The sequence below is a fragment of the Rosa rugosa genome, chromosome 5, assembly GCF_958449725.1.
Source record: "Rosa rugosa chromosome 5, drRosRugo1.1, whole genome shotgun sequence".
NCBI lineage: Eukaryota > Viridiplantae > Streptophyta > Magnoliopsida > Rosales > Rosaceae > Rosa > Rosa rugosa.
Window position 1 is genome coordinate 10,370,043 of NC_084824.1, and position 14,222 is coordinate 10,384,264.

General features: G+C 39.1%; 2 protein-coding genes and 1 long non-coding RNA gene across 4 annotated transcripts; all 3 read right to left on the bottom strand.

Annotated features, from left to right (window-relative positions):
* Positions 1-895: 895 nt before the first annotated feature.
* LOC133709068 (TLC domain-containing protein At5g14285-like) lies at positions 896-2,173 on the bottom strand. Its single transcript, XM_062134670.1, has one exon. It carries the CDS (start codon positions 1,789-1,791, stop codon positions 1,054-1,056), a length of 738 nt encoding a protein of 245 aa, XP_061990654.1. The 5' UTR covers positions 1,792-2,173; the 3' UTR covers positions 896-1,053.
* Positions 2,174-2,684: 511 nt separating this feature from the next.
* LOC133709066 (3-oxoacyl-[acyl-carrier-protein] reductase 4-like) lies at positions 2,685-6,152 on the bottom strand. Its single transcript, XM_062134669.1, has 11 exons — positions 5,814-6,152; positions 5,026-5,171; positions 4,872-4,925; positions 4,669-4,749; positions 4,537-4,582; positions 4,363-4,457; positions 4,246-4,278; positions 3,974-4,108; positions 3,779-3,872; positions 3,579-3,661; positions 2,685-3,087 (listed from the first exon to the last, which is right to left on the bottom strand). The coding sequence occupies exons 1-11, from the start codon at positions 5,989-5,991 to the stop codon at positions 3,055-3,057; spliced, it is 978 nt and encodes a 325-aa protein (XP_061990653.1). The 5' UTR covers positions 5,992-6,152; the 3' UTR covers positions 2,685-3,054.
* A 5,061-nt stretch (positions 6,153-11,213) lies between these two features.
* Positions 11,214-12,634, bottom strand: LOC133707836 (uncharacterized). 2 transcript variants are annotated; one of them, XR_009845319.1, is made up of 4 exons: positions 12,505-12,634; positions 12,136-12,246; positions 11,769-11,954; positions 11,214-11,541 (listed from the first exon to the last, which is right to left on the bottom strand). It is a non-coding gene; the product is annotated as an uncharacterized LOC133707836 (long non-coding RNA). The 2 variants fall into 2 exon arrangements; XR_009845318.1 differs by having other exon boundaries at positions 12,136-12,634.
* Between the last annotated feature and the right edge of the window lie 1,588 nt (positions 12,635-14,222).

Sequence of the window (14,222 nt, forward strand, 5' to 3'; positions counted from 1 at the left end):
GTCCAATTAGTTTTTGGAGACTGCACATGTGATGTTGGGCGTGCAGACTGGAAACAAAATCCAACCTAGCTCTCGAAAACTTGAAGCAAAGTTTAAATTTGAGAGCTTAATTGGGTTTTGCTCCTCTCATGTTTGAGGTCACATATGCATTCTGCAAAAACTAAACAATCTACATTTACCTGTGCGGCTAGGAAGAATAGATCAAATGTGTTATTGTCCAAGTTCGAGCCTCCCTTTGCTCTGCATTGTGGGGTTCATGAAGTCCACCCCTAGTAGATTATCCAGAGACAAGATCTAAATCTCTTTTGCAATTTTCCGGGAACAGATAAAATATCCACCACCATAATTCCATTGGAATCTTCACTTCCCCCAAAAGCTCCACACATCTAATTAGTCCCAGACATGCATAATCAATCGAGGTACCCTGATAAGTATTTTGTAAAGGTAAATGTCTATCCCAATATCAATATGACAGCAAGTTTTCACAGATCACATAGAATGGCGAGTGTCGCACCAATGGAGAGTAGGTTTCAACTTTTGCAACTCTGAGATGTTAAAAAAAGGAGATGCTGAATGTCACCAAGCAAAGCAAAGTTTTAACAGAAACTTTGATTGGTTCAGCTGCCAGTCAAATGCGTATCAGCATCTGTGTCAATCTGGAAAGATCGGCAGATGGAAAAGGAGGATGAACTTTTGTGCTTAGACATTGAATCTGTGCTTAAAAATCAAGCTTGTCTATGCTGTATGCTTAAACATTGAATTTGTGTAAGCTGTATATAAACAGATGCAGATTCTAGGTGTCAAACTTTATTCTGTTATTTGGTTAAAATCTAATACATTCACAACAGATTCCAATACTTAATGTAATGACTTGTATCCTCAACCAGATTCACTATGATCAAATTCATGTATATATATAGTTAATGTGAGACCCTGAATGGTCAATCAGGAACCTTCTCCATAAAGACCCTAATCTAATTCTACATTACAAACAATACATGATCTTATCCTTAATTTTACTATGAACAAAAGGGAAAAGCACCAGAGGCAACTCTACCTCTCTTTCTTCTGAACTTTGTCTCTGTACCAATCTTTCCAATGACTCAAAACCCACAATATGCTAACACAGATAGCTATTACAATCACAACCATCCAAGAAACCCAAGCCCATGTCGGAACTTCTTCTCCAGCCGCCCCACTCACATAGAACAATCCCATCTTAAACATAAACAGAGGCCCCAGAACCGCTCTAAAAACAGTGTAAAAAGCATAAAACCGAGGAGACAAGAAGTCATACAGTTTTGCAGCAGAAGCCGAATCATCCCTTCGAAAACTCGCCAGTGTCCAAACGTTCTGGCAACCGCTGGTGATCTCAGCAAGAAAAAGAAGCACAATGATGGCATAAGCCCCATGATGAACAACATAGCGGCAAGTCAAAAACACGTACAGTGTGGCCAAGTGGTGAAGAATGAAGAGGACTTCAGAAGGGAAGAAGAGCAAGTAGTGAAGAAGGTCAACCAAGAAGTAAGCTATGCTGTATTCAAGCACAGTGTTTTCGAAAGCTGTGTTTTGGGAGGCGAAAATGGAAGTTGTCTGGCTATGAATTAGTGCATGGATCGCCATGAAAACTGCAGGAGTGCTATGAGCTAGAGATGTTACACAGCTGGAAGCTTCTGGCCTATGTTTGGGACCCCAGCTTCGAAAAAGCACGAATCTAGCGAAGAGATATATGAGCAAGAACATGGTGAAGAATGTGGGGAGTGTTGGGGTGAAAAGAACTGGGGTCTCCATGAAAGCTAAAACCAGTTAGAGGAAGAGTCAGAGAGAAGATGAAGGTTCCAAATTCAGATTTCAGAGAAGGGAAAAGTAGTTGCAGTTAAACCAGATAGAGAGGTAGAGGAATTGTGAAGAGACAGATAGGTTACCTGCTTTTTAAAACTGGGAATGTGAAAGCTTTAAAGTTGGAGGAGGTAGAGGAAAAGTATAATGAAATCAAGGGGACCAGCACCACAAGATATTATTATTGACCAATAATGCTATAAGCCTATTAGTCAGCCTAACTTTGTTCTAAGTTTTAGTGATGAATAGAGACTCCAAGGTCCCGTGTATGAACAAAATGGGACTCCTAATCATGATCCTAGTCCTAAATCCTAATCCTAAACTAAAGCGATTCGAGTTTGGATGTGGGAGTGAAAAAAATGAATAAGATATGGGTGTTTCAAATTCACTGCTTCAAGCAAACTTGGACATGTATCATGAGACATGCGGAATAAATGGGTGGGATATTCGGAATATCAATTTTGGTATTCCACACGTAATGATTTTATGCTTACAAAGAAGGACTATTCCATGCTTCTATATTTAGGGCTCTAACAATCATTGAAATTTGTTAAAGAGTTTTTTTAAAGAGAGAACCTTCCACACGAATTATAGACCAGAAGAAAATAAGAATACGATTGAGAGTCCCAACCTGGCTTAAATTGCTGATAAGACAAGGAAAAGATTTTTTATTTTTTATTTTTTCAAAGGCAAGGAAAAGAAAATTAAGGACAACTTTTCAGGCTTTTTTGCGTGATCTAAAAGCACAAGAGCCTTTAGGGTTTCCATGTACTCCTTTTATCTACGGGAACATATTCTATATGATCGATATTTGATAATGGAAAAGAAAACGAAAAAGAAAAGGATAAAAAAGAAGAAAGTTACATAATTTGAACCATTCATCCATCCATGTGAGCAGTTCCAATGGTACATCGAGCGTGTACTTTATGTCCTCTAAATTCAATATAATGCTGTCATTAGCGGTCTGAGTTTGACTGAAAACTACATTTCCATTTTAGCAAACACGTTCTAGAAGAGGTCGTCGTAGACATCTTTTCATTGACAAGCTAAACTCAAATTCTATCTCAAAACTTGCTGGATTATTTATTATTGAACTACCTGCAAGAACTTGTAATACGAGCTTCTACACGATCCGTCCAAACCCAGTTGAATCCTGTGATAACGTTCCTTAGTTCAAGCCCTAATTCACTCTTTGAGGTGGGCAGGATAGTGGACCTACATTACCATCCCTCCATCAATGGTGAGTACCTGCAAGACGAGCAATTTATGGTCAATGACGAAGAATCGGAGAAGATAAGTCATGAAATGACATACAAGGAAAGACCAGGAAGGCTAAAGTTATGACACCAACACCGCTTCACTCATTATAGCAAGGTCTGGATGATCCAAAAATATGCTAGTTTTGGTAATCCAGACACATCCTTACTCTATTGTACTATAGTTTATGGAGGGAAAGATGACCACTAAAACTATAATAACAGTTGGGTTTTTCATCATAATTGAAATAAAGTTAAATAATTTATGAAGGCTCAACAGACTTCAGTCCAGATTAAGCCCATTGTTCCATGTCCAGGGTAAGATCAATACCTTTCCTGTTCCCATTTCATGAATCATGACTGTTCACATTTTGGATAATTATAACTTTGTCTCAACTCAACTATATAAAGCTCAACAACTCACCATTTAATTCCAAGAAACTTGTATTAAAATAACAAAAGGAACAAAAAAAAAATTGATACCTGTCCAGTCATGTAGCTGGCTGCAGGACTAAGGGCCAAGAATTCCACCAGTCCAGCAATCTCTTCAGGTTGACCATATCTTCCTGTAGTCACAACCACAACAACCACATACTTCATTTACAAAATAATTCTAACAAGTAATTATCAAATATCCTTGAAAGCTACTAACAAAATATAAGCAGAACTTCCTCCAGCCTCACCTAAGGGGATGGTCTGTAAAATTTTCTTCTCAAGGTCAGCCCCTAGCTCAGCAGTCATATCTGATGCAATAAAGCCCGGGGCAACAGCATTAACCTGAAAATAATTAATTGTTTATGACTACTCCATCAACTAGCCTTGTACCATCTTGGGATGTGTTTGATCATAGAACAGATGTAAGATTTTGAAACACTCACATTGATGTTTCTGCTCGAATACTCCTTAGCAACAGTCTTTGTCAGGCCAATTACTCCTGCTTTTGCAGCACTATAGTTGGCTTGTCCAACATTGCCAACCAAACCAACAACCGATGCTATATTGATGATCCTTCCCTGCATAAATCACCATACGACTGAGATAAGTTAAATTTTTCTTTGTACGTGAAGTGTGAAAAAAAAAATGCCAAAGTCAATTTTCTCAATGACTGAAACTTCGGTAACCAGCTAGCAATAAAAGGTATGATATTTACCTTCTTCTTCTTCATCATAATTTTGGCTGCTGCCTGAGGAAAAAAAAAATGAAATATTTCAGTTTAATGTGGAAATCAAATCACATTGTGATGAAATTACAATTCAAAAACACACACCTGGGTACATAAATATACACCAGTAAGATTTAGGTCAATGACATCCAGCCATTGCTTTAACTTCATTCTCATCAACAGACCATCTCTAGTAATTCCTGAAACCATAGTAGAAAAGTTAGAGGTCCAAATTTTATTTTGGAGAACTATACAAAAGGAGTTGAAGCCTGTAATAACCTGCATTGTTGATCAGTATATCAACAGTTCCCCAAGCATCAACTGCCTGCAGATGTCAAACCATGAGCATACTGCAATTAGCAAAATGACGTCATTCAACCCAATTAATTTTGAGAATGGACATTTACTCACAGTTTTGAGCATCGCTTCGACATCTGCTTCTTTTGAAACATCTCCTCCAAAAGTAAGAGCTTGTCCACCAACTGCCTCAATCTACAAGAAAACAACAAAATGGGTTATGACTTCAACATAAACGAACAAGCATGCCACACAGATAACAATGTTCACTTCAGTAAGACATACTAATATGATTTGAATGGATGATTCTATATTACCTCTTTGGCAACCTCTTCGGCCTCCTTTGACGACCTAGCATAATTAACAAGAACCTGCATGCACAATCATCAATTCCATCCATCATAAATCAAAACCTAATCAGAAATGAACATTTTATACTACTGACTGAGTACTGACTAGTCTAGGACTAACCTTGCAACCAGCTTTGCCCAAAGCCAGAGCAATGGCTTTGCCAATGCCTCTAGAAGCTCCAGTCACCACCACAACAGGAGCCTCCACATTTTGGACTGCTCCTGTACTTGATTGTTCAAGCGTGGCCACCTGAGCCCTCACACCACCTGTAATTCCCATCATCAGCATCAATTTACAGATTTCAAGTTTTTAACGAACTGCTTTCTAGTCTATAGTCCAAATCCCTATCAAACATTCAAAGGCACATGCATCATTACACATCAAAACATTTTGAAGATTAATTCTCAAACCTAATACCCGCTCAATCCACATTCAAATGCAAATGCATGTCAAAATCAATTTACACATTTCAATTTTTTCGAAGGTGAATCAATTTTCAATTCAATTATCACATACCACAATGATTAACGAACTGCTTTGTACTCTACATTCCAAATCTCAACATTCAAAGCCAAATGCATCTTTCATTACACATCGAAACGTCTCGCTGATTAATTCAAATCCAATACCCGCTTAATCCACATTCAAATGCAAACGCATAGAGAACGAAACGTTTCAGTAGCGAAATGCATCAATTTACGCATTTCAATTTTTTCTCGAAGGTCGATCACTTCTCAATTTCATTGTTACAAGTTTCTGAACTGCTTACTACTCTACATTTCAAATCTCAACATCCAGATGCAAATTCATCATCACATATCGAAACGTTTAGTAACTGCATATGTATACGAACAAAACAGAACAGAAATGAACGAAACGTTTCGATAGTGAAATTCAAATTTACTCACCGGAGTAAGTGAAGGAGCTCTTGGATCTGTACTGAAGGCCAATGCTCCGGCCCGATCCAGCGGTACTCGAAACCGGCGACCACTGCTTCAAATGGCAAGCCCTGGCATCGCCGGCGGCTCCGAATTTGATTCCGGCGGGCTTCAAAGCGACGACGTTCGATGCAGCAACGGAAGCCATTAGTGAATTGGAGTAATGCGAATGGAGAAGTGAAGCCAAGAAAATGCGTTTGGGGTTTTATAAAAAAGGGGAAGACGAATTTACTTTGATTTCTGTGTTGCGCGGCTTTGAGAACTCCGGAGACTAATTTGGAGTGGCGATGGAAACGAAGCGACTAAACTGAGCTGTGTTGAAAAAAAGAACCAGGTGGGATCATGTGGAGGTTGGGTGAGTGAGTGGGGCTGGAGTTGGGTTTAATTACCATGCAGCCATTAGTGAGGGTTGAGGAGGATGAGAAGGAGGGGCAGAGTGGTGAAATTGAGGATACTGTGAGGGGTTTTGTGGGATTTTGGTATTGATGTTGAAGGAAAAGTAGGTAGTCAGCTCAACTGAAATCTGAACCGGTTTCTTTTTAAAAAGAAAGAAAAAATCCCACCCGGTTTTTCGACCGGTTCGCTCTACGAGCTAAATTAAAGTCATTTAAATAAGGGAGTACGTACTGTAACAACTAACAACGCCTCACTAGCGAAAAAGACACGATCTCAAAAAAAATTCACACTTTTTACACCTTGAAGCGTGCCTAAATCACTGCACTTGTATGTGTTACACATTTGTATAAAGACTTCATAGCCTCTTTGAACACATCAATTGATCTCATATACAACTTTTTTTTTTTTTTTTTTTGAAACGGGTTTTGGAACCCAGCCTAACTGGGAGGCTCAGCCCCACGCCCGGAATTATTATTAATAATAGATGGATAATTGTACAGCGAGGGGGACATATTACCTAAACCTCGAGTACTAGTACAAGCATCCTCATAGAGAACATCCTGGATAATCACAGGTGTCTCATCTAACCAATAATCATCTAAGTAATCAACACTAGCAAGATGAGCCAATCTATGTGTCACACCATTTGCTTCACGATAAATAGAGCAGAGTGATGAAGAAGGAATTGAACGCAAATAAGCTTTACAATCCTCTACAATACATCCTACCTCAGATAAAGCTTCTGTGTCTCTATCAAGTGCATCAATCACCATGGTACAGTCCGTTTCAATGTCAACGTTATCCATATCTTGGTGAATGAGAAGTAGGAGTCCTGCTCTCATAGCTTCAAATTCCATCTGAAGAGCAGATCGAACATGGGAAAAGGGACGAGCAATGGCAGCTACGCACACACCGTTCTCATCTCTAATGATTGCCCCAATTCCGCCTTTACCAGTCTCACTGAAGAAAGCACCATCAGTGTTTAACTTGAGTCTCCCCCTCGGGGGTAGCTGCCACTTTGTTCTCTGTCTCACCCTCTTCGTCATCTTGACAGGGTGGGCATCGTGATAGCCTTGCAATAGCTTATCTTGGAAAACCCAAAAACATTCTTAAACCAAAAAACGCGTGACAATAGATAGACGCATCAGAAGTTTCCTTATGTCTCCAACAACACTTTGACTGATTAGGGTGACATGAATTGAACTGATTCCTTACCAACACTCTTTGATACTGGCATGGCAGGCAATGCTCAAGTCTTAAAATTCCATTCTTCACATTGGTTGCTACTTAAGGAGGATGCATACTTTCTTCTGCTTTTTGAGCTCAAACGAGTCTAATTCTTCAGTCTGGCTACCACTTTGAGTTCGTCTACCCTTAAACCTATTAAATCTTGCTGTAAAACAAATATTTCATCCTCAATTCTCCAATCAAGCAGATACAGAGCCGAAACCAAACTTTTGACATCTTGAGTTTCTGGCAAGCTGGTGACAGATATGAGCATTCATGATGGTTTGGCTTTGAGGCCATGTTCTCAAGGGGGAGGATTCAGTGCACCGACATAAATGGATGGTTAGATTATATTAAATACACTCTTAGGTTATTAATAAAAATATTAATTATAAATATCAAGGGTTGAGATCATCTTATAAGTATTGGGTCATTTTCACCGTCGGTGCATAGAATAATTTCCATGTTGTCAATCAATATCCAAGATATCTAGAATTTATATGGTATTCACAAATCTAGCACTCAATCCAAAGATCATAATTCCATACAATAGGATAACATAGAGATTCTGATAAAAAAGCTATTCTGACCTAGCGCTCTGCTAGGGTTTACTCGGCGGTCCTCTACCTTCGACAAAACTTCTAAAAAGTTCAAAACTTGATGGCCAGGGTCATCACTAACCTTGTGGGTATCTGTCTCGGCCTGCTTGCTGTGTTCGTTTTATCACATGGAGACCCGCCTTGGTCTGGGGATTTTCTTTCTTCCTCTGTCGCGGAGTTGGGTTGCTTCTCGACGTTTCGACTGGAGGAAGGTGTTATGGTGGATGGTTTGGCCTTCGGACTCTTCAATGAGCGTCCGCTATGGCTGGGTTCGACTTTGGGGCGAAGATTTCTGGTAGATCCATTGGTGCTTGTTGGGGTTTGGCCGGAAGATTTCGCTAGTTCTCGACAGAGGTCGGCTAGGGACGGCGGAGGTTGGGGGTTGAGATTTATTCGGGTCGAAAACATGGGAAAGGCTGATCGTGGAGATCTAATCTGAATTGCTTCTGATAGCGGTTGGGACGGCGTCGCTCATGGACACTGTGGTGGAGGCTTCTCGGCGGTGGTGCATGCTCTCAGTGGCGGAAGCCTTGCAGCGGCGGCGAGGGCTCAGGGTGCTGGTGGCCGGAAATTCGTTGGAGATGGTGTTGGGGTGCCCATAGCATATGCCAAGCATTGGGCTCTTTGGGCCTTATTTTGGGTTATCAGTTGTTGGACCAGATCTTGGGTTCCACAATTGCTGGACTTGAGATGGATTTTTGCTCATGGTTGGGGTTGTTGGGCCCGAGTTTGGATGTTGAGTTACTGGTGGGCTGGATATTGGGCTGCAAGGGTCTCTTGCTGGGCTGAGGTTGATTGGAACTTCTCAATTGGGGGGGGGTTCTGATGAATGAAGATGGAATGGATGGTGATACATCATCCTCTACTCCAAATGTTTTTTAATTTTTGATCTCGGTCGCAAAGACCAAGAGCTCTGAGGGTTTTTTATTCTGCTTCGGAGTTCCTTGGTCTTTGTTTGAAATAATGGTGCTTGGACTTCCTAAAAGGTGAGTGTACTAGGGGTATATTGGGTTCTTGTTCTTGTTTAGAATAGGAGTCTCAGGATACTCTGAGAAACGATTCTTTCTGTCGACCCCATATGGGTGTTTCGTTTTTGTACTGCTTGCTGAATCTATATAATGGGCTGACCTCTTGATAAAAAAAAGATCATAATTCCATATGGTTTGGCATTCACAAATCTAGCACTCAGAATATTCGTGTGTATACTAACACATGAAGGAATCGGAATTAGTATAGTCTCACCTCCTTATCAGGAATCAATTCCTGAATACTCAGGAATTTGATCTTCAGGAATTTGATCACGAAAGGGTGAGATGGGTTTAGGAATCAAATCCTCCGGAATCAATACCGATTTCTTTCTTCTCCCATTCCATTTGTCTCCGATTCATGATTATTTTCCATTCAAGTAAGTAAACGTGTCATTAATGACAATGTCCATTTTATATAGATACATCAAGTTTAATCCTCGAGAGCTTCTATTCATACCTCACCTCCACTGAATTTTTTTCTCAAAATTTTCCAATTTTATCCCCGTCATTGGTGTCTCTCTACACCTCCTTTTTCTTTCAATTTGCACCAGCCCTTTCTACCTTCGGCGACCAACTTGAAACTACTGCCATCAAGACCAGATGGCGTGGCCCTTATTACCTCTAACACCTATCATGGCCACTAAGAAGAAACTGGTTCCCTTTCTTCCTATTGAAAACAAAAAAACTAGTTTTGTACTGTGGTGTTCGAAATGAAAATGTTTGATTAAAACTTGATGGCACCAACTGAAAATTTAACCAGAGAAGAAGATATGATGATAAATCAATTTGTCCTCTAGAGATGATTGCATTTAATTAATTGGTCTTTTACAACTTACACAAAAACGAAATTGGGTAGCTGGTGTGTGAAATGAATTCGAAGATGAAGATGAAGATGTTATTATTACTGATTTTGGTGTTGACACTGCTGCGAAGTTATGTGAACATTAAGCAGCTTGTTTGCAACAATAACTATAACACAACCGATGAGTACGTCAGAATCAACACCATGCCATCGTATCTCTCTACCTCCTCAACTCATTACCCGTCCTTATTGCTGACGCCAATAATCTACCATGTTGTCTCCCCATCCTTGTCCACTCCCTCGTCCTTCTTAACTTTCTTGGTTTGCTTAAATTAAAGCCATGCTTACTAGTCCTAAAAGAACTTAATGAACTAAACTCTTGAACTAGTTTTTTCAGTATTCTGAACAAAGAGATTTGGTAAAACTCAGTCCATGAAAGTGCATAGAACTAAGCATATCTGGGAGATGAGATCAATACTCATTCTCAAAATTTCTGAATATATTTAATTCAACAGAAGATGAAGCAAAAAAATTGCAAAAAGAAATTTCCGCACCTTAAATAGGTCGGTTGTTGAGGCTAGGCCTTCATATATGCGCACATATATACACATGACTGTTACGTTGAGGTAAAAAAAAGGAGGAAATGAACGAGCTAGCACTTATGTTCATGGTCGGTGATGACACACTGATGGAAAAAATATTCTAGGTCAAAAAGTGGAGTCGGGGAGAGGACCACAGCCACAGCAAAGAGAAGCATATATGCACCTACGTACCTGTTTTTTGGTTCACGCCGGTGTAGGTACCATGCATTTTCTGGAAAGCTACATCGAGATTCATTTTGATATCGCTGGTAGTTTGGTTGTGACAATTGCATGACTACACTACCACAAAAGTGGCCTAAGAACACCATTGAGAATGGTCTCAATGGTGGTGTGTGTTGATTCTATAGACACCAATGATTGGTGTGGAACAACAATAGACACGGTTTTGTCACTATTAATTGAATGGTTTCTTTAGCTTGCGTGACAAATACCCAAGAATCCCACCGATCAAAATAATAGTGAGTACTGAAATGGGTCCCACAACTCACCAACATAAGAATTGGTGACTCCATATATTTCAAAAAAAAATTAAAATTTCACCTTCTTCAAATCTACAATACTATAAGGTGTGGACTACTCAACAATCCTCAAACCACATGAATACATGATACAAATAACATCGAGCCGATCCATATAAAAACTATCTAACAGTTGGCTGTCCATAATATATTCCAGCCTTGATCTTCTCCTTTCATAGGATCACTACGTCTTCATGGATCACTACTCCAGCCAAAAGTGAAATTTGTATCAAAGCATGCTTTTACATTTCTATCATTCATATGCAAAGTCATCCCAACTGATTTAAAGGAATACTAAATGTTCTCCAACTCTTTGGCTTATGAACAAAACATGAATCATAACTTCTATAAAAGAAATAGAGAAGGGCGCAGAAATACAAAAGCAAGATTTATGCCTGCAAGAACCTAAACACAAAATAAGGAACCACATACCCATTATAGGATTTGAAGGTCACGTCCTGAAAGCCAGTTGCAGTCACAGCTCGTGAAGATTTCTCACCAAACTTATAAGGAACCACAGCATCACCTGCAGTAAAGAATACAAGATATAACGTTGTGCATATTGGCAGAGTACTGTGAACTTGGAAAAACAACTAAACCGGTATACCGATATAGGTAAAAGACAAATACGACTCATGATGAGACAGATACAATCGGTATAGGTGAAAGACAAATACCACACAAGATGTCATTCCAAGATGAATACATAAGGCTAAATATATTAATGCGAGTATAAGGAAATAGGAATCTTACAAGCAATGGAAGGAAAACCACCAAAACCTGAAATTGGTTCAATAGGAGCGGTTGGACAAATCCATTTAATCTCCATCACATTATTGTAAGTATGGCTAACATGAGAACATTAATTCAACTTCCAATAGAGTAGATGTATTCATTCTTACATTAGGAAGGGGGAGAGTTTCCAAGAGCTGGAACCAGCTGCAAAACAAAAAAAGTAGATCTTAGAATTAAAATCTAAGCATGAAGTGCATATCAAAGACAAATGGATAAAATCTAGTATGAAATAAAAAATAAAATAAAAGAAAGTCACTTGAATGTGAATTCAATATTGTCAACTTTCTCAGAAATAATTTACAGAAGCAATGGGGACAAGAACCACCTTGAGCCGTTATCACCAAGGCCATGTAGCCAAACTACGGTGGCCTGGTGTTTGCTTTAGGTCGGACTACATAGGTTCTTAACTCAAAAGCCCTTCTAACAGTTCTACCACCTGAAATCAGGTAACAATTAAAATAAATAAGAAAGGATGGATAATAAACAGAACCAACAGAATGTCATTTCTAATCAAAAAGTTCAATAAACTGCTCAATACCAACATAGAAACCCAAGACAAATTGATAACTAGAAAGGCAAGCTACAGTATTCTCAACAAGGAAATGGAAGTGAGGCTCATTTTCAGCATGGGACACCCATTAATGAGACCACTTTACCAAACTACAATAACATTAAGAATGGGAAACAAACTAACCAAAACCCACAGATGGAGACGTGAAGCTCACATTAGGCACCCTCAAGGAAAATAACACGAACCACACTCCTACTACAGAAATTGTAAAGACAAAGGAGCACAGAACCTACAATGACAAAACACCAGCAATTTCAGAACTCGATCAATGACATGATGGTAAACAAACAAAGTGTTCTTTTCTTCTTCTTTTTTCTCCTCCCTTTTTGCCTTTCTAAATGTAATCAAACAACCAATATGATAGTTTAATAAATAAATAAAAAAATTAAAGAAAGCAAGAAAACAAATGCAGATGGTACGATAACAATGCCACATCCATAATTTCCAATAACTTTTTTTTTTTTTCGTTTTCCTCCCAAGTGTGTTCCATAGGTGCGATTAGCCTATGGCATAACTGTGAAGAAATTATAATGATTTACTCATTTACATATCAGGGCATCGAACAGAGTGCTATTGGCAGTTGTCTGTTGGAAATATGGTATCAAATATTCATATGTAATCAATTTAATCAAGCAACAAAATCAATTAAATCAATTGAGCACATCATATAGACACAAATAATATAAAGAAGAAGAGATATGAAGAGTCAAGCCTGTGAGTACAAGAGAGGCACGGCATTCGCTGTCCTAAAGCCATAGACGCCTCCCTACGTGCAGGTCATAACGGTCGTCTACAACACCAAGATACAACCCTTGAAGTCTCACAGGATGTCTAATCCGATTTGCACGACTAACGGTAAACGGGGTGCCAAGTGTTTATTGATTGCCCAAGGAATAGGAAATAGGAATGGAAAGGAGAAAGATGAAGAGTAAGTGAATGAGAGTAGTACAAAAGACCTCCTCTTTTTGTCTCAAGAGTTGAGTATTTATAGAACTCTTCATAACCTTTTGAAAAGTTATGACTCTTCAATTTAAATAAACAATATTTAAATAAAATATGAGTTTTGAATCTTAATAATTTTAACCAAAAACCAACAATCCCCACAATTCAAAACTCCATGAACTCAAAAAAGATGGGAAGATTTAGAGAAGGAAATTTAGGCAACTTTTATACCATGCAATAGGTGTAGGTGTCTTCCGGACTTGAACCTACACGTACCCTTTTAATCAAATTACACATTGTCACACACATGATATCGATACGTAAACTTGGCGCGGGTTAGTGCTATTTATGGTCATGCGCTTAATCTTGATTCTCATGAGAGTTATTAGAGAGTAGCCCATCTCTCACAATTGCGGCCTCACAACTACTCTCACTTAGGTGAGTTCTCCAAGAGTACATGTGACAATACCCCGCGGGAGTGTGCCCGCCTCGAAAGTCATTCAAGGTAAATACCTTTCCTTAATTTCACATTAATGTAGCACGATGCCTTAGGGATGTGCGGGAGAATCTCTTTTTGGATGTCTCCCTAAAATTTGTGATATACAAATGAGTCACGTACGCAATATGGATAGTTTCTACCACATTGAACTTCCTTCATGGGATCTCCAATCACAGAAGTTGGGTTTCTTCCCTAGGTGACTCCCTTATGGGCTTAAGCACATCCCCCTACAACATTTAATATATAATATAGTCTCCTACTTGAGACTATAACCTAAAGTAGATCATAAATCTCAATTTCTCATAGGAGTGTATGTTCCTTCATATGAGCATAAAAATGCATTACTCTATAAGTAGAATTGAGACTTATAGAATATGGCCCCCCCACAAGACCAAGATAT